This window comes from Bradysia coprophila, unplaced genomic scaffold, assembly GCF_014529535.1.
Source record: "Bradysia coprophila strain Holo2 unplaced genomic scaffold, BU_Bcop_v1 contig_358, whole genome shotgun sequence".
Classification (NCBI taxonomy): Eukaryota; Metazoa; Arthropoda; class Insecta; order Diptera; family Sciaridae; genus Bradysia; species Bradysia coprophila.
The window spans coordinates 2110957-2130712 of NW_023503616.1; the positions used below are offsets into that span (position 1 = coordinate 2110957).

At 34.9% G+C, this 19756-nt stretch overlaps 3 protein-coding genes across 3 annotated transcripts; 2 read left to right on the forward strand and 1 right to left on the reverse strand.

Moving 5' to 3' along the window:
* Window positions 1–361: 361 nt before the first annotated feature.
* LOC119081832 lies at window positions 362–1417 on the reverse strand. Its single transcript, XM_037191070.1, has 2 exons — window positions 1279–1417; window positions 362–1178 (listed from the first exon to the last, which is right to left on the reverse strand). Exons 1-2 carry the CDS (start codon window positions 1294–1296, stop codon window positions 678–680), a joined length of 519 nt encoding a protein of 172 aa, XP_037046965.1. The 5' UTR covers window positions 1297–1417; the 3' UTR covers window positions 362–677.
* Window positions 1418–5835: 4418 nt separating this feature from the next.
* On the forward strand, window positions 5836–14681 carry LOC119081833. Its single transcript, XM_037191071.1, has 3 exons — window positions 5836–6177; window positions 14169–14252; window positions 14332–14681. Exons 1-3 carry the CDS (start codon window positions 5937–5939, stop codon window positions 14514–14516), a joined length of 510 nt encoding a protein of 169 aa, XP_037046966.1. The 5' UTR covers window positions 5836–5936; the 3' UTR covers window positions 14517–14681.
* Window positions 14682–16494: 1813 nt separating this feature from the next.
* On the forward strand, window positions 16495–18975 carry LOC119081793 (trypsin-1-like). The gene is made up of 8 exons (XM_037191003.1): window positions 16495–17007; window positions 17612–17816; window positions 17872–18000; window positions 18067–18182; window positions 18240–18389; window positions 18451–18630; window positions 18694–18769; window positions 18828–18975. Exons 1-8 carry the CDS (start codon window positions 16918–16920, stop codon window positions 18926–18928), a joined length of 1047 nt encoding a protein of 348 aa, XP_037046898.1. The 5' UTR covers window positions 16495–16917; the 3' UTR covers window positions 18929–18975.
* The last annotated feature ends 781 nt before the right edge of the window (window positions 18976–19756 follow it).

Consider the following 19756-nt stretch of genomic DNA (forward strand, 5'->3'; position numbering starts at 1 on the left):
CCCTCACATAAACTATAAAAATGTAAAACGTTCCCATTGGAGCGTTATGCAAACGAAGATAAATGCAGGGTAAAGAAATTTGAACTAATATTCGTATAATTCTTAGGTTTACATAGTCAATTATGTATTCATAACTCTACTATTAAGAGATTGCGTTTTCGATTCACAAATTCAGTGCAAATATTTGAGCTCATTATTCGAGTGCAGAAATCGATCTATGGCCGAGAATCGGAGTATAAAGAATGTCTTCTTTCCAAAATGGGTGTAGCGTAGCCAGACAATTTTTTATTATTTTTTATTAATTTTTTTAACCAAAATTTTGATTATTGGCCAATTGTACAACAATGGTATCGGATAATCTTTTTATAATCTTAATTATATAAACACTAAAAATAGTTTTATTAGATTTTATCTCACCCATTAAAAGGACCATCAGATGCCCTATAATATTATATGATGAAATAATAAAACAATGTCCAATTCTGCCGTGTTAGGCTTATACAACCGTCATTTCTTTTCTCTTAGCTTTGAGTCGTTTTTCCGAGTTTAGAGACTTTTGAAACTGTACTAGAAAGTCCAACGTTTCCATTCAAATTCAAAAAGGAGCTTGAAGCTCCCGAAAGCTTTGTCAAAAAGAATCACTCACTTTTTTCGCCTAAACAGGCAGATTGTCATTGTTATTTGGAGTATGTAAAATCGTCATAATTATTGTATAGAGAGTCTTGTTGATTGGCATAAAAGCCTCCGTTAGTTAAATATGAACCACTGACTGTAGGATAATTTCCGTATGCGTTTTGCTGATTGGCTGCATTGCTTTGGTAAGTTGAAATAGGCTGATAACTGGGATATGCTGGATATGGATACGTTGGCCTGTATGTATCCACTTTTCCTGCGTTCACTGGATACTTAGAATAATAATCGACAATTGAATTTTGATGATTCTGTGCCAGAAGATATTGCTGAAGTTGTTTCTGAAGTTTCTGCTCTTCTTCTAACTTCCATTTGGCTTGTTTTTCTTTTTGCTGTTGTCTGTAAACGAACAATGGACGAAATGCAATAATTCCACCGTCTCTTTTAATTCGATGATTAACAGTTTTCGTTTCTAATTGATTCAAATCAAATCCATACGTAACCGTGAAAAGTTGAAGCAAGCAACATAGAACACACGAAACGAACATCTGGAATTAAAAAAAAAGCTGTAAATGCTTGCTACCAATACCTAGGTCGATTGATTTGCTTTACGTCTGTTTAATTGAATAAATGCTTCTGTACACTAACCTGATTCTGATAGCACATTTTGAAAGCACACTTGTTTACCCACACGTGTGGTTAATATCACGAAACCAATTTTACAAGTAAATCTTGAAAAGAAAATGTACGAAACAAACACACTTGGTAAGTTTTCATATACCACTGGACCATTCAAAGTGCGATTGCTGGTAGTATATATACAACAAAGGTTTCAATTAGCACCTCTCACGTGAAAATTTGGTGACAAAAAGATTGTGGACCAATCAAATTATCGCTCAATTTAGATGCTAGAAATACTTATTTGCACTCTCGTCAAACGTGCTGTTAAAATCGGGATTTACTCTGACTTTATAATCATTTCCACGTACATATGGACTGGACATCTGGTTCTTGGTTCATATTTAAGTAGCTTGTTCTGGATTAATTCTACCAGATTAATTGTAAATTCAATCTAAACAGAGTTCGAAATTACCGGATGAACATTTACCAAAAATATTATACAGTAACTTTTTCTTCAAATTAAGTACTCAATCGCTGTCAAACTTGCTCGCCTTCGAATTACAAAATTCAATCAAATTATACTTTTTCTCAAAAGAACCCTTATCTACTCCATAAATTGAATTTCAAAATAAAATTTTTTGAATTAAAAAAAAATTAACCGCACAGCAAAACGTGCCTTGACTTCAAATACCCAGCAAATATGTCCCTTTTGAGAAAGTCAACGCTTTTCATTCACTCTAACCTTGGCAAACTTTATCTTTGATCGCTGTGTAACATCCGAAAATTGATTTTCTTTTTTTTTTCTTCACCCTTCGAACGTTAGGTATATAACACATTTTGTACGGAGGATATAAGCAAAGAGAAACTTTTCAACACTTTTGATTTAAATCGTCGAAAATAGGAAAACGACAAAAATGTGGAAAATAAAGACGAACAATCTTTTACGAATTGTGGTGTTGCAAGCTGAAAATAAGATTTTTATCTACGAAATTGTACCATTGGTATAACAACTGTTTGATAAATGATTTTTGGAAGGAAAACATGAGTCATAATTAAATTGCAGAATTGTAAAATTTCGACAACAAAGTTGATTCAATCAAATTTATGTTCGTTTTGGTACGAATCGTTTTGCTTTTGCGTTTTTATTTTGCTTAATGTGTTAGAGTAGACGTGTTTCGTCAATTCGAAATCGAAAATGTCGTCCTATATTTTACGCCATTACTTCCAGGAGACGCTCGACATTCATAATTTCGCTTAAGGTAAGCGAGGGTATAGCTGACCGTGCAGGTGTACCTGACCAGCTACATTATTTATCAGTTTTGGAAAATAATTACAAATGAAAATACGCAAATTAACGTTCTAATTAATCTTTAGAGCCTAAAGATTAATTTTTTCATGAAAATAATGCGATTATTATGTTTACTTATTTGATAAAACCATAAAATGAAACCAGTGCACCATCTCGGTACAAAGTTGCACATTTCTTAAGAAAATCGTAAGATCGGTGTGGTCTAATTTAAGGTTTTTATTGACAAAAGAATTATTAATGGACAAAGTTTTGGTGTTTTTAGGTAGTAAATAGTTCGAAAATTAATATTATTCACATAAATAGCGTCTAAAAGTTAATATTTGATTAATTACATGGTGGTCAAAACATTGCATCAAAAATATGCCATGTTTGTGTAGTTGACCGCACCAAATTCAGTACATTTTTCTTCATGTGACAAATTCACCTTTCATGTGCATTGTTGTGTACAAAATGATGTGATTAAAATTCGTTGATATTTTGTGTTTTTATGAGTTTTTATCATTGAAATTGGTTAATATCAGTGAATTAAGAGTGAAAATGTGTCGAATAATGCGAAATTATTGCGAAAAATGTGAAAAATGTCTTAATTTTGTAGCGGTCAACTACTGCAACAAGACTGGTCAGTTAGTGGTCAGCTACTGCATCAAAAACAGTGCTTCAGTAAAATCAGTTTTTTACAATAAAAATTAATTAATTGTCAATATTTCTGATATTCTACGGAATGGGAACAGATCAAATTAAATTCTGACGAAGGAAAATCTTAGCTTCATCGAAATCATCCTGAGATACTGATGACCAAAGTTGAAAAATTGCTTAGCCGGTCAGCTACTACCTCGCTTACCTTATAATGTTGCTAAATTTTATTACTCACTCCGCTCGTATGGAAAGCGTGGGCCTAGTACACTTGTAACGAAACATACTATAATCATAGAGTTTCCCTTTACAAGTACATATCAAAATATAACAAAACCCTATTCGGCTATAAATGGCAACAACTTTAATCAGATTCATAAGACAATAATTACACTAAAATAGGTTTCCGTGTTTCCATTTTCCGTCATCGGTCAGCATCTAATCACCTCACACAAACATTGGTGCGTAATTGTTGTTATTTTTCTGACTGCATGAATCAGCATTTATAACACGTATACCACGTTACCATTAATATTGATAATTATTTGGATGACAAAGTTCAACGGAGCATTTAGCGTAAGTATGTTTCCAATTAAATCGAATGCTAAACTGCGAGCACGATTGACAAAACAATAGATCTATTTTTGGCTCCCCGCTAAATACTTTAATTAATAAGTCTATTATTATTGCAAGTGTTAATCTCTTTGATGATTAACAAGTATCTGTTTTCTGTGTCCAGCCAATAGTTTTTCGGTGTACAATCATAAATAGCTTTTGTTTTGTTTTAATGCAACAGTTGGTTGTACTAACCAATAGATAACAATGTAATTGTCGATGAGCTGGCCATACACTGTTTACTTTTTCACTTACCTAATTCGCCTAATAAAAGTTCGAGGGTTGTTAAACTTTTTAATACAAACTATAAAACTGAAGCCTTGGGAACTGCCCCAAATTAAACAAATGAAGAAACGTTTCACAATTAGAACCATACGTACAGTCATTAACAGATAAAAGTGCCGTCGAGTTATCAATCTTTTAGGTGTTCATGGCTGTATTTTGTTATTTTTTGCCGTTCTAGGAAGATAGTCTAGGAAGATAACATGACTTGACAAAGACAGAACCACAGCAGTGCTGTGTTTGAATTTCATTTTGTAAGGACAGGACAATCAAATTTTAGCTTTTTCCTTTGTTTTATTTTCAGACGATTTAGTCGTGCATTATAGACCGCAGTAAATGCTTATTTCTTGCACATACAGCATTTCATCTTCCAGCTTGCTGTTTCCTGGGACCGTTGCCAACATCAAATTTAAAAATACGGGCACTTAGAGCAGATCCCTGTTGTTTGCATTTTATAAATACGCGGTGTGTATGACGGATTACACGCACCCTTAATACGGTGACTATTCATTTGCAATACTTATTTGAAAGGTCACACACACAATTTTTTTATAAAGAAAGTGGAGCAACGTCATAGCGTTCACAAAGGTGAGTCACATAGTCGTATCCGCGTTAAAGGTATGTGATTATAAAAGATTCTCACCTGCTGGGTTTGTATTTATATCAAAACGTTTTCAGTTCAAGTGAAGGTGAGTTGAGAATGATATGTGTAGTTGAAAAGATTCAGCAATAGTTTACAGTTTTATGATGGCTATGTGGACGTGTTCATTTTAAGAGAACAGTATCGCGAGGTTGACTAAGTCACAGAGGCATATGCAGTTTCAAACGTATTCAGGTTCAGTAGGACCTTGAGAGCCAAGATTATAAACAACAGTCCTGTGTTCAATACATCAACAATCTCCTGTTTCCTTTTCCTTTTTGGTCAAAGGTTTTTTACCTTTGAAGTGAAGAGGACAACAGCCCTTGAATAGTTTGCATATTATCAGTTGGTTCGATATCACTTAGGTACGAGGAGCTAAAAGTCTTCGTTTTTCTATCTGTTGAATTTGCCGTTTGTTTGGTTGTTGACCGAGCCATCTTCGTTGGGCGCCCATGGTGCTTTATCAACTTTCAGTCTCATCCTTCGGGTACAGTTTGCCATTTGCTCTCGGTCAAGGTAGACACCATTTTAGTTGAATCTAATTCCAATTGCTCTTCAGGCGTAATATAAAAATCGCATGAATGCTTTGTTCTGAGGTTCTTTAAAACCGGACAGATCCAAATATAAAATGCCTCGCTGTTTCTGGTTAATAGCCGCATCTTCTACAAGTAGACCACATCTGTCTTGTTCATGTGGTTATTAAGTCGCGTATATTTCCTGCGTAAGAGTTCCAGCAAGCACTATCAACTTGGCTGTGCTCAGACTTAGAAGAAACCTGGTGATGTAGGACTTTTTTAAACGAAGAGTTTTGATGAATGTAAGGAAGTACACCGTGAGCGGCCTATCGTATGTTACGCTTGAAAAAAAATCGTTATCTACTGTTAGCTCTGATGTATAGATATATGCTCCATTGAAGAAGGCGTCAATCACAATTTCACATATATTCACTTGTTGACCATAGAAAAAATGAAAACAAAAATTTTTAAGGTAAAAAACACAAAACCAGTTAGAAACTAACAACAAATCCATTGGCAATGACTAAAATTAATTTTAAAGCAATGAGTTCATCATTCATTTAAATCATAAATGGTACGAATCTCTTACACGCGGCTACACTATTCATGCAAGCGACTGTAATGATCAGTTTGTAAACAAAGGCGATTGGGAATATAGTTAAGTGTGCTAAGACGATCATCTTGCTTGATCATGTTCCTCGATATCGAAGCGTTTTTCGATCATCCGCACAGACTTTACTCACCTGGTGACATAGTCACTTGTAAAATTAATGTGAGGAGCAAATTCAACATCAATTGTAAATATGTGCGGGCCCGATTTCGTTGTCCGTTCAAAAGTAAGAGTGTCGAATATTTTCGAGTGTACGAAATTGCAAGGAAACGAATCTCACGAAAAGATACAGATCAGTGGGACTATCGTATTGGTGAAAAAGGTCAGTGGAACTGTGCTTGAGCTTTGTCAGCTTTTAATATATTGGTTTTTGCGTCAATTTCCTTTTTGGAAGTTCAAATATTTTGCATGTCGTATGATCGTAGAAGTGATAATTGCAATTCAATGTTATTGTGAACCATCGATATAATATTATATTAGATGAGAAAAATATCAAAGGTGGGCGAAGCAGTTGAGTTGCTATGACGATTCTTTGAATCGATGTTTTTATATGATTACGAATAGCAATAAATTAGTGCGATATTTTAACATTGGGACTATCAATACCCTCTCTAGCAACAAAACTACTTTTATTAAGGTGGTGAAAGAATCCAGTAGCCTTTGGAATTTACATGCATATTACAGCGTAGTCAGTCAAAATAGAGAATAGTGTTCGTAGAATAGGGTGTAGCGGTTTTTACAATATGTGTTAGTTCTTTTAAGGCTCAGCCGGAAATCCACTCAGCTGGTCCATCTGATCATTTTATGGAAGAAAAAAAATTTACAACTTTTAATTTTGTGCTGCCGCCAGATCGATTTTCGAAAATTTCGTCGTTTTCGGTCCATGTCACATATATCGATTTTTTACGGTGGGCTCAGTGTACATAAAAAGTTGAGTCAACATGGTAATCTAATCTCCAGGCTTCACAGCTTATTTTATAAAAAAGATCAAGTCTAAAAAAATATTTTTTGAGTTCATGACTGATTGTCAAAGTTCCCGATGGTGATTTTGAGACTTTAATCTCGCCACAAAATTTGATGAAAATGTGCAAAAATGTAAATTAAACTTTAAATATGCTAAATGGACCGCGTTGAGTCAAATATAACATCTGATTTGATTTGGGACACCTAAATTTTTTTTTTTTTTATTATTATTATTCATTCATCACATTTTACATAAATACATTGTTTTCTAAGTTAATATCACCGAAAGTATCACGGATGCTGCAGGAGTTGCCCCTCTGAATCGCTATTGAAATGCGCTGCAAGAGGAAATCGAGCGATCTATTCTCGCCTGTCTTCTTCTTCATAAGGTTACCCAACTTCTTGAGGAAAATTTGTGTTTCGGGCCCGACGGCGCCAAAATTTTCGAAAGCTAGTGGCGTGAAGTCATAGTGTTGTTTGAGGTCTAAGTAATTATTGTGCTTAGCTCGCTCAGCTTGGTCAGCCGCAGATCCACATTGCGCCGATGTCAGGTTCAAATAGGAAGAAGCGGTTGTATTGACCACGGTAACGTCCCATATTAAAGATCTACCACTGCTCCAAGGATAGCACGTTAAACCGTCTGGTCTTTTGCCATCACGACGAGAGAGTCCATAAGGTTCAAGGTCGGTGGGAACACCCGCTGAACTGAAGGCCATCGAAAATATTTTGTTTATTTCGGCATGTTGATCGTATTTACCCTTCGTCTTGTTACAAGTGAGTGCGTGGTAACCCTTGGGATCGACCATTTCGCCGCAGATGCATTGGTGCGGTTTGCATATTTACCTGACAAAAAGTTGTGTTTTTGGTACATGGAATATTGGTGGCGAAAGTCGAATTACCTCAAATCAATAATTTTTTAGCTTATAATGTATTCCCAGGTTCTGACAATGCGAAACCTTCAATTTTAAGCGTTTTCTGAGCTAATTTACAACATTAAATACATTAAAATTTGAAAATGTAACGAGACGTAGCTACTGGCTCTAGAACTTGTCAACAGTACGTAAATTAGCTCAGAAAACGCTTAAAATTGAAGGTTTCGCATTGTCAGAACCTGGGAATACATTATAAGCTAAAAAATTATTGATTTGAGGTAATTCGACTTTCGCCACCAATATTCCATGTACCAAAAACACAACTTTTTGTCAGGTAAATATCAAATTTAGGTGTCCCAAATCAAATCAGATGTTATATTTGACTCAACACGGTCCATTTAGCATATTTAAAGTTTAATTTACATTTTTGCACATTTTCATCAAATTTTGTGGCGAGATTAAAGTCTCAAAATCACCATCGGGAACTTTGACAATCAGTCATGAACTCAAAAAATATTTTTTTAGACTTGATCTTTTTTATAAAATAAGCTGTGAAGCCTGGAGATTAGATTACCATGTTGACTCAACTTTTTATGTACACTGAGCCCACCGTAAAAAATCGATATATGTGACATGGACCGAAAACGACGAAATTTTCGAAAATCGATCTGGCGGCAGCACAAAATTAAAAGTTGTAAATTTTTTTTCTTCCATAAAATGATCAGATGGACCAGCTGAGTGGATTTCCGGCTGAGCCTTAAAAGAACTAACACATTTTGTAAAAACCGCTACACCCTATTGTAGAATACAAAGAAATAAGGTGTGAATTTGACACAGAGAGCTGAGAGTTTGTTTGCTAAAGAGAGTATTGGGACTATGCAAGCGGCTCTACAGATATTGTTGAAGAGTTTTTTTTAGCCCCGTACGAAGTACGAAGGGGCTTATAGGATTACGATGCCGTGTGTAATTGATGGAATTCGAAGCAGACGGTGAGGGCAAAGTGTTTGCCTATGTTCATAGATGACGAATCCGCAATAAAAATTTGGGCCGTCTGTCCGTCTGTCCGTCTGTCCGTCACGTCGATATCTTGAGTAAATCAAATCCGATTTTTTTTTTCCCTGAAAGATAGTCAAAATAGTGAGGCTAAGTTCGAAGATGGGCATATTCGGGTCGGCCCTTCGTGAGTTAGGGCCACCTAAGTGATTTAAGGTCTTTTGGTGATATTTATGGCAAAATAAACGATGGAAATGTAAATGACACGGCAAATGATAGGTATTGTCAATACCAATCCAGGAAAAAAAAGTTTTTTAAAATTGGGTGAGTGGACCGTGAGTTAGGGCCTTAGAAGTGAAAAGCTACTAGGGCCATATGTGTATTTTACATAGAACTCGAGTAAATTTCATTCGTTTTTCGTAACTTTTGTGTCATTTGGAAGGTAATCGAAAGCCGAATAGAATGTTGTTGAAAAAAAAATTAAATTTGGGTCCTCGGACTAAGGCCGCTACTAGGGCCCTATGCGTATTTTACATACAACTCGAGTAAATTTCATCCGTTTTTCGTAATTTTTGTTTCATTTGAAAGATAATCGAACACCGAATAGAATGTTGTTGAAAAAAAAAATTAAATTTGGGTCCTTGGACTGAGGCCGCTACTAGGGCCCTATGTGTATTTTACATATAACTCGAGCAAATTTCATCCGTTTTTCGTAATTTTTGTTTCATTTGGAAGGTAATCAAAAGCCGAATAGAATGTTGTTGAAAAAAAAGTTAAATTTGGGTCCTTGGACTAAGGCCGCTACTAGGGCCCTATGTGTATTTTACATATAACTCGAGCAAATTTCATCCGTTTTTCGTAATTTTTGTTTCATTTGGAAGGTAATCAAAGGCCGAATAGAATGTAGTTGAAAAAAAAAAATTGGATCCTCGGACTGAGGCCGATACTAGGCCCTATGTGTATTTATACTCAATAAATTAAAATTTTAGGGCTATTTGAAATTTTTGTTTTATTTGAGAGGAACGTCGTACGGGGCTTCGTAATTGCGCTATGCGCAATTTCTAAGATGTACAAATTACATAATAATTTTACTTTAACTACTTTAACCGGCGCATAGGCTTACGGTCAAAGTAGGGTGACAGACGCACTAGGGTCACGTACGCAATAGATATACGGGTTTGTACGGGGCTCAGTCGCAGCAAACGCTCCGACTGTTCTGATGGCTCGTTTAAACTGTATTTTTCTCGTCTACTCGTTATAGAAATTGTTTGTAGTACAGTCGAGGAAATTTAGATTTCGGGTTTTCCAAAGGTATTAATCTTATTTAACCCACACAATGGAATCCACAAATTTAAATTTAGTTAACACAACGGTCACAATGACAGCGCTGCGATTTCAAAATGTGATATAGGGTGGATAAACTAAATTTTGGTTTTGGTTACATTTTCTCTTGGTTTTTAATTATTACATCAGGCTTCTAAATTAAGAGTACCTTTATGCAATATAAACCGTTTGAGTTTGAAAAAAGATGTTTTGTATCAGTGAACGGTATAGGAAAGCGTTCAGTACGTCTCAACATACAAAAGAACGTAAAATATAATTGTACATTTAGCCACCCTACGTCCGTCATCGCTTCTATTGTCTTCAAAAACATATTGTGTGCTTGTCATGATATGTGTCAGACGTTTGTTTATTTATGTGTCTCATCTAAAATGCTGGCCAGCAAAATTTTGATCATTAAATTCAACGGCCAAATTGATCTAAATGTTAAAATAATTGTGAATAATAGTGAAGTTAATGTGGTTTTGTTTTCTCTTCATAAAGGAATTTGCATCAGTTCGATGTAAAGTGTGGAGCACCATTAGAAAAAAAACTTGTCGCTGAAGAATGATCAAAAAGTTGCTGGACGCAGTAGCTACAATTAATGCTTTGCAGGATATAGAATCGAAATTAGAGAAACACCAAGAGCCGTCCATTTGAAATCTTCATCATCATTTCAACTAAAGGTTTTTTTTTAACGAAACGGAAGTTCGCTCGCAGATTCGGATCGGAACATCTCATTCGTTTTCGCTAAAGTTCGTAGCCGTCATTAATCATGATTCCCACGAAGAATCACCAAAAATAAAAAATTGGCAAGGGATGAAGAAACGCCGGGAAAAACAAAGAATGCTAAATTTGTCTTTGTTGCGTTTCTTCACCCTTTGGCGATTCTTCGTGGTGATTAAACAAATCCTTGGAAATTTATCCTTTTACGAAATTTATCTAAAAGGCGTTATTTGTTCGAAGCTAGTGAATCTATCCTTTTATAAAAGTTACTAAATGCTGCCTGGTTCGATCCTAAGGAAACTCTTATTTTACGTCAGGTAACGGCATCTTGTTCGATCCTAGGGAATTCATACTTTAACGAAAGATCCCGAGGACACTATCATTTTACGAAAGATAATGTAGAGACATTTCAAAAACGTATTTTTACACTTTGGCGTTTCCTCACACTCTGGCGATTTTTCTCTTCTTCTCTTCACACTATCGATTTTTCTTGGCAATTCATCATTATGAGGTTCCGAGCCTACGCTGAAATTGTAGCCTACATTTCTGCGTTTCGAAATTTTTGATCGCTGATATCTTTTTACGATAGCCCTTTTTGAAAAATGGACGACCACATTTTCGAGTAAAAATATGTCAGCTTTGAATAAAAAATAAAATTGTCTGTGAAAGTTCCATGTGCTTTGAGAAAACTGTACCGATGCCCCAAATTTGCATCAAAGGTTCACTTTTCTCAAAGCACATGGAACTTTCACAGACAATTTTATTTTTTATTCAAAGCTGACATATTTTTACTCGAAAATGTGGTCGTACATTTTTCAAAAAGGGCTCTCGTAAAAAGATATCAGCGATCAAAAATTTCGAAACGCAGAAATGTAGGCTACAATTTCAGCGTAGGCTCGGAACCTCTTATGGTTGATTTGTTAAATCAACAAGAAAAATCGCCATAATGTGAAGAAAAACCAAGAAATATCGCCAAAGAGTAAAGAAACTCCAAGATCATAGAGAATTGAAAATTTGTCTTTATGGCGTTTCTTCACACTTCTGAGACTTTTCTTGATGATTTAACAAATCAACTAAATATGATGAATTGTCAAGAAAAATCGTCAAAGTGTGAAGAAACTCCAAAATATGACAAATCGCCAAATAATACAATATTGTCGATTTGACTATAACTTTTATTTAGAAAAAGATTGTACGGGACAGCAATGAAAGTAAATAGATAGATATGGCCAAACGTTCAAATTTGTTCTAGCTGGAGCACATACGGATTTGCATGGCGCCACCTCAAACAAACTCATTTCTAGTGCAAATTTCCAGAATTTCCTAGAAAATGAGTTAGTTTGAGGTGGCGCCATGCAAATCCGTATGTGCTCCGACTTGTATGGACTGGCCATACCTACTTATCTACTTTCATTGCGGGACAGTATGTACTGCATATAATATAATTCCTCTCTCTCTTGTGTTTATCTGTGTTCTACGAAGCCAAAATATAATTTCGGACTACAAGTAAACCGTCTCGACCAGTAGTTATTTTCCTAAGTTCCTAATGAGTGCAAAAAGGCTATTTCAACATTAGTTAGGAAAGCATAATTTTTATGTGAATGTTTCTGAGGTTTTCCATCTTAATATTTTCATGAAGTTACAAATAATCCACAGAAAATTTTATTATCCTAGAACGAGGTCCGAAATACATCAAATAAATCAAATAGAAAACAGACTTGGAAATTGTTATTTTGTCTAAAAGTTGATATTAAAATTCTTTGGAAATCGTAAATCGCATAATTGCATGAGCAGGCATCTCAGGATTATAAATCAGGAACTTTGAAGTTCGTCATATATTCATATTCTTATCTTATTCCTGACCAGATTCTGTTTTCATGATTGAGCTCAATCATGAGCTTCACTTATACAAAGAGTTGAATTGATTTCCTATGCCAAATTGTAATTTGGCGAAAAAGAATGTTCCGAATCTGCGTTTCGTTTAAAAAAAAGCCTTTAGTTGAAATGATGATTGTGAAGATTTCAAATGGACGGCTCTTGGTGTTTCTCTAATTTTTATTCTATATCCTGCAAAGCATTAATTGTAGCTACTGCGTCCAGCAACTTTTTGATCATTCTTCAGCGACAAGTTTTTTTTCTAATGGTGCTCCGCACTTTACATCGAACTGATGCAAATTCCTTTATGAAGAGAAAACAAAACCACATTAACTTCACTATTATTCACAATTATTTTAACATTTAGATCAATTTTGCCGTTGAATTTAATGATCAAAATTTTGCTGGCCAGCATTTTAGATGAGACACATAAATAAACAAACGTCTGACACATATCATGACAAGCACACAATATGTTTTTGAAGACAATAGAAGCGATGACGGACGTAGGGTGGCTAAATGTACAATTATATTTTACGTTCTTTTGTATGTTGAGACGTACTGAACGCTTTCCTATATCGTTCACTGATACAAAACATCTTTTTTCAAACTCAAACGGTTTATATTGCATAAAGTTACTCTTAATTTAGAAGCCTGATGTAATAATTAAAAACCAAGAGAAAATGTAACCAAAACCAAAATTTAGTTTATCCACCCTATATCACATTTTGAAATCGTGACTGCAGCGCCGTCATTGCGACCGCTGAGTTAACTAAATTTAAATTTGTGGATTCCATTGTTGTGGGATAAAGTGTGGGTTAAATAAGATTAATACCTTTGGAAAACCCGAAAACTAAATTTCTTCGACTGTATATTCAATTGCATTAATTGAACTTGAATATTGAATACTGAGTGATTAACATCAACAATTTGAATGGAACCTGGAATTGAATTTCTGAGGCAAATATTTATCGGAAATTTTCCACACCAGAAATTCTTTTCTGAATTTTCCAGTTATTTCAAGCATGAGTGGTACTCTAAATAGAGTACTGAAACTGGACAGTGTATCGAACAAATTTTCGCACTGTAAAAAAATTTGGATATTTTTTCATACAAACTAGTATTCTATTTGGCAGCTGTCATTGGAAGCACTTTTGCTTGACGTGCGTCGGTTATATTCCAGTGGTGAAGTTAATTTAAGCCTCTGAGTTGATCACTAAGGGAGTCGTACCTAAAATGGCGCCTCCCCGAACTTGTGGGACTAGTACATTTTTAGAAAAACTAGTTTCTGAACAGTTTTGCCAGTCATATAAGTCCAAATTTTATTGAAATCGAGAACCCAACCCGAATTAACTTTTGAAACAATATAACCCAAAAGCCCGGTAAAATTAAATCGAGTCGGACCGTGTTTCAATATCAAAGGCTCATCACTTATACGTTGCAGCGTGTAAGTAATGATAATGTCCCTTTTTGTTCAGCCGCATATTATGTTTCAGAGTCTTATTTTATGAAAATTCACTTTGCATACCTACACCTGCACTCAAAATAATTGTTTTCTTTTCAGCGGAAAATGTAAACTTACTACCAGGACTTAATCAATTCATCGTTACATTCAAGGTACCGCATGTTTCTTACAACATTTTTGAACGTAAGTGTATATCTGATGGAGATGGAGCCAAATACGTGATTTATATCATCCACTGTGAACGTATTCATTTTTTCAACAGAACATTCGAATCTAATCAGATGCAGTTTGAAAGTGACCGTCAAAATAAATTGGTTATTTAAACGGAATTCGATTGACTGGTTTGTATTAGAACCACGCACAACCGAAGAAGTCATGCATAGAGTTGAAAAGAGCGCCAGCAGAGTGTTGAACCGAATCAGTGACAAATTTCGCAATATACTTTGATACTGTGGAAGTATTGTAGAGTCTTATTCGAAATGTTGTTACAAAGTTTAACAATTAATATAATTTGTCATCGAAAAAACGGAATCATCTTCAAACCACAATGTATCTATTTTTTGTGTTCTACTACTTCAATTTCAATAAACATTCAAAATATATTGTAATAATTGAAAAATTGATAAAATTAATTCACCTGCATTGATATTTTTCGGAAAGGCCCTTCGATTGTCTAAAACAGTTAGATTAGAATAAACAGTATGTCAAGCGAGAATTTGTCTGCTCTCTTTCACTGAAGGAAGTTATCATTTATATGTCTTAAAGGGTCATTTCGTCAGTCAAATCTCACACAAATTGAAGCTTGACTCCGCTGAAAATTAAAAATTAAAAGTGTCAAACCCCAACCAAACGTAACATCGTATATGTGTGCAATTCCAAAGCACCTAGCAGGGTAATAGAGGTTTTTACACGTCAAATAGAGTAGTATTTTGATACCAATAATACCATTAGCAGCCTTAATGGTAATTTTGCAATGACATTAAGAAAAAAAAGGTATGGAAATATTCGCATACTTCGATTAAAGTACTACTTTATTTTTTTCTATTACCCTGCTAGGTGCTTTGGCAATTCACAATATTCACAGAGAGCGTTGATATTACGATTTATTTGTTCATCTAGTGATTCACCACTGCTTCTAGCACGAACACTAATTTTTCCAACGTCAAAAGCCTCCAAATTTTCAAATATGTATGCGTGTACGATTGCATATGCTGTGTGTTTTTATTCACACCAAGAAATCATGACTCCTATCTTTACGAGAAAATGCAATGCCTATTTTGATTGCATAAGCCTCCGAATATTTCTGATGTTCATGCTAGAAGCAGAGCTGTGGATTCACCCGAAATTCAAAGGCTAATAATAAAGCGCACTTATGGCGTGAATAGAATCCCACCAGTCTACGAATACAGGTCAACTATGTTTCTCCACTCCATATAACACCTCCCTTAGTTCATCAGCAATAACAACAGAAAAGTAGCCATTTCTAGAAACACAGAGCCTAATATTAGGAAATTTTTCACAAAACTTCACTGAAAAAATTCACAAAATTTAGTGAATTCACTAAATTTTTAGAATTTTTTTTATTGAAGTTTTGTGAAATTTAGTGAAAGATTTCTCAATATTAGGCCCTGCTAGAAAGTTAGGTTTTATCAATTGGATTCTATAAAATATAAAAGAGCCATTCAAAGGGGGCATTATGATACGCTTTAGACGGGAAATATTAAGCTCGATAATTTTCGCGTGCGTTTTTTGTGAACGGCCCCCAATTTAAGAGGAAAAGTTTGGGCCTACTAAACGGGCAAACATGTAAAACAAATTATAACAAATTAAAATTTTGAATGCATCGTAGCAGATATTGTGAATGAATTTTCCCTTTGTGTACGTGATATCAGTGACCAATTAAAATAAATTTGTTTTCTACAACGCAGTTTGTTTATTCAAAAACTTTTAAAAAAATCCGTTTATTCGATAGCGTATTGATTAGTGAAATCAAAAATATAAAACTTAACAAATATCGACGTTAATTACTTATACATTTTTGAGGCCATATTATTTTGGTGGAAGGAATTTGTTTCTTTCAATTCGCGCAAAAACAACGTTTAGCTAGTTGAGACGCAGGTTAAAACTGAATTTTACATTTTCGTCAATTAAACGTTAAAAATGCATATAATATGATGATCCAAGTCGATTCTACAAGCGATCAATATATCGATATTTGTCTTTTCGCTATGCTGAGATTGCTTAAATGTGTTGGAGTGGATGTGAAGATTTTGCTATAACATTTGTTTTAATCGGAACATTTTTCAGTCACTGTGGAGCGTACAATTATGATTATGATTCACTGTAGATTTTGTTACTTTCACTACCGGTAGAACATTTCTCAATTTTACCTTTACCGAAAGAAAATTGTCAATAAATTACTCTCGCTTAATATTCTTTATCGGCATTCTTTCACACAACCAGCAAATGTATAATTTGCTTGGCAAATAATAGGTAAAGTGAAAAAGACGATTATCAGTTAATATCATGCTTTGATTCTTAGACTCGCAGGTCAATTAGTTGTATGGTGACCACGAATATGACACGAAGAAGTAAAGTAATCGAACCGCGTATAATATAAAATACAAACAGGTTTAACATTTGCAAGACATTATACGTATTAACGGTACATCGGTACGTGCTTCTTCTAGTCTATTGACTATAATACTGTTCGCAAATATCTACCGATGGGAAGTTTAATACATCATTTGAATTAATTCAACCGCATTGAGTACTTGAACTTCATTGAATTTTGTAAATAATTTTTGTGTGTGACTGAATGATGTGATTTTGAGTACGTTTTCTGTGCATGAAACGTTTAAACATTTTTTTAGGCATGTTAAAAAACGGTAGATTTCTAATTGCATTTGTGGTGCTGTTTAGTTGCTGTGAAAATGGAGTGAGTTTACAAAAGATTCTATAAAAATTAAGTTTGCTTTATCAGTGCAGTTAGTTTTAATGTGTTAAAATTACATGACGAAGGTGTCCCAATTCAATATGGATCGCAGTATGAGGCTCATCAATAAAATTCAAGCTTATAACTAAAATATTCTTTTCATGAATGATGATACACTGTACAATCACTATGTTAACAGACTGTTCCAAAGTCTACAAAGGATATGGAGGATGCCACTGCTCATAATCGTATAAGCAGTTTTCCATTTGCTCAGTTTTTTTCTCAATTTACTCATCATTGGCTTCCATCTCACTCAGTGAAATGAATTTGCTCCAGCTGTTTTTCAGCTGTTCCACTCACACAAACTGCTCAGCTCATATGTCTATTCGGTTTTAAATAATGCTACCTCCTGCGTGCGTGCGTGTAGCTATTTCATACGCTCTTTTGTTTGCATGAATGGACCATCTGAAAAACAGCTGAAGTCAAAATTACACTGACGTCGACTGTAATTTGTTTTTTTATGACACATTACAAAATCTTTGTTTTCTCACCTCCTTTTTAGCATGAAGTGAAGAGAATTTAATAAAAAATGAATAAAATATTATAGGTAACAAACGCAGTTCGCATACCAAGGGCAATACCACTAGCCGATAGTGATGTTCTTACCATTCGCGATAACGCTCTAAACAACAGTGAATCCGTATTAGGAACCGATCGTAATCCGTTTGTTCAATGGATAGCCGGACTTCTTGGCTTCACAACTACGGAAAAACCGTCGATATTAATGCCACCGGAAAAATGTGATGATTGCAGTAAGGTGATGAAACTAGCAATTAACTTTTTATGTTAACTGACTTTCGTTCCAAGAATGTGGCAGAATAAATACAAAGAATCGAATAGTCGGTGGCGAAGAGACACAAGTTAATCAATATCCATGGATGGCATTGTTAATGTATTCTGGTAGATTCTACTGTGGCGGTACACTAATTAATGACCGTACGTAGATTTAGAAAAAATCAACGATGAATGGGAAACGTTTTAATTGTTTTTTTTTAATGTCAGGGTATGTATTAACTGCAGCGCATTGTGTGAGTGGCTTCAATAAGGACAGAATCAGTGTGCGTTTGCTGGAACACGATCGATCAACGAAGGATGGAACATCAACGATAACACTAAATGTAATTTTACAGATTTACAGGATGAGAAACAAAAAAAAATTCTATTGTCGGTTACAGGTGAAACGAATTGTCAAACATGCGGGCTATGCTTCCTCTAACTTCAATAATGACATAGCTCTTTTGCAATTGACTGAAACAGTTAAATTCGACACTCTTCTGCGACCAGTGTGTCTTCCAACGCCCGGAAAAAGTTTTACAGGGCTAGACGTAAGTCATTTACATGCATCACATCACAACGGGCTGAGGATTTTTCTTTGGGTATTTTTAGGGTATCGTAACAGGTTGGGGAGCTACGTCAGAGCATGGCGACATTTCAGATACGCTAATGGAAGTTACTGTTCCAATTCAATCGAACGATGATTGTAAAAAAAGTGGTTATGGAGAGTCTAGAATCACCGAAAACATGCTCTGTGCTGGGTTTAAGGAAGGGAAAAAAGACTCGTGTCAGGTATAGTATTGACTTGATCTCTATAGAAGATAACATTAAGTAATAATATTTTATAATCTGAAGGGTGATAGCGGCGGACCGATGCATATAAAAAACGACACCATATATCAAATCGTAGGTGTGGTGTCCTGGGGTGAAGGTAGAGCACTGACAAATTCATATGAGCAAAGAAAATAATCGAATCCCTAATTACTTAGGTTGTGCAAAGCCGAATTTTCCAGGAGTATACTCAAGAGTAAACAGGTACGGAACGTGGATCAGAAGCAACACAAAGGACGCCTGTTATTGCGAACCCTGACCGATTTCTTACTAGCTGAAAATAAATTATTTAACTATAAAATTGAATCACTTGTTAGCCTTTGTTGTTTCCTGCTTCATATTCGAAACGCTGGACCGTTCTTATCCTTTCACCACAAACATTTTTCTAAGATCGAATCTATTACTTCTTTTGAACCAACTATTTTTAACAGATTGATAACAAATAATTTACTTCATGTACTGCATCACCAGATGAAATAGCCGTTTGCATAAGGTTAATGTACAACCGATCGATTTCAACCACTTTGCCGAATGGCACACAAAATTTAAATAATTTAAATATTCCTTACATCATGCTTACATCCCTGGTTTTCCCCAATTACCTCACCACTAAATTAATTTAAAATTATTAACATTGTAACACTGACTTTCCACCAGTTTATGTAATAGCATTAAAAAGTTTTCCCGTTGTAAAATTTTATAATATTCAGCTCACTTGGACACACACGAGTCGAGCTGAAAACCTTTTGTTTTATTGCATTGGCCACTGAGTATAGTGGGTGCCAACCGGTCCAAGTGTGTGTATACAGTTTACGCCTTGTGTAACGTTTACATAAAACGTTTCCGTTTTTAGGAATCAGCTAGAACGATGGATGATGATGTAGGAAAAGTTTCTAAACGAACCAATATTATGTATGTATAAACGAACCAGCCAAAGTATTTTGTTAATATGGATGAGAAGAGGTAATATAAATGTTTTATGTAAAATTGGTTTCTGGTCAGTAGCTTTGTCAATAAAGTCTAGACTTTGAGAATATTACGTCCACATCATGCATTTTATATTGAATAAGTTTTAAAATGGCTGGAT

Coding starts and splice junctions, on each gene's coding strand:
- LOC119081793 (XM_037191003.1), top strand. CDS start 16,918: ATGAAACGTTTAAACATTTTTTTAGGCATGTTAAAAAACGGTAGATTT. Junction 17,817..17,871: donor GGAAAAATGTGATGATTGCA/GTAAGGTGATGA, acceptor TTTCGTTCCAAG/AATGTGGCAGAATAAATACA. Junction 18,390..18,450: donor AAAGTTTTACAGGGCTAGAC/GTAAGTCATTTA, acceptor GGGTATTTTTAG/GGTATCGTAACAGGTTGGGG.
- LOC119081833 (XM_037191071.1), top strand. CDS start 5,937: ATGTTCCTCGATATCGAAGCGTTTTTCGATCATCCGCACAGACTTTAC. Junction 6,178..14,168: donor CTATCGTATTGGTGAAAAAG/GTCAGTGGAACT, acceptor TTTTCTTTTCAG/CGGAAAATGTAAACTTACTA. Junction 14,253..14,331: donor TTCTTACAACATTTTTGAAC/GTAAGTGTATAT, acceptor TTTTTTCAACAG/AACATTCGAATCTAATCAGA.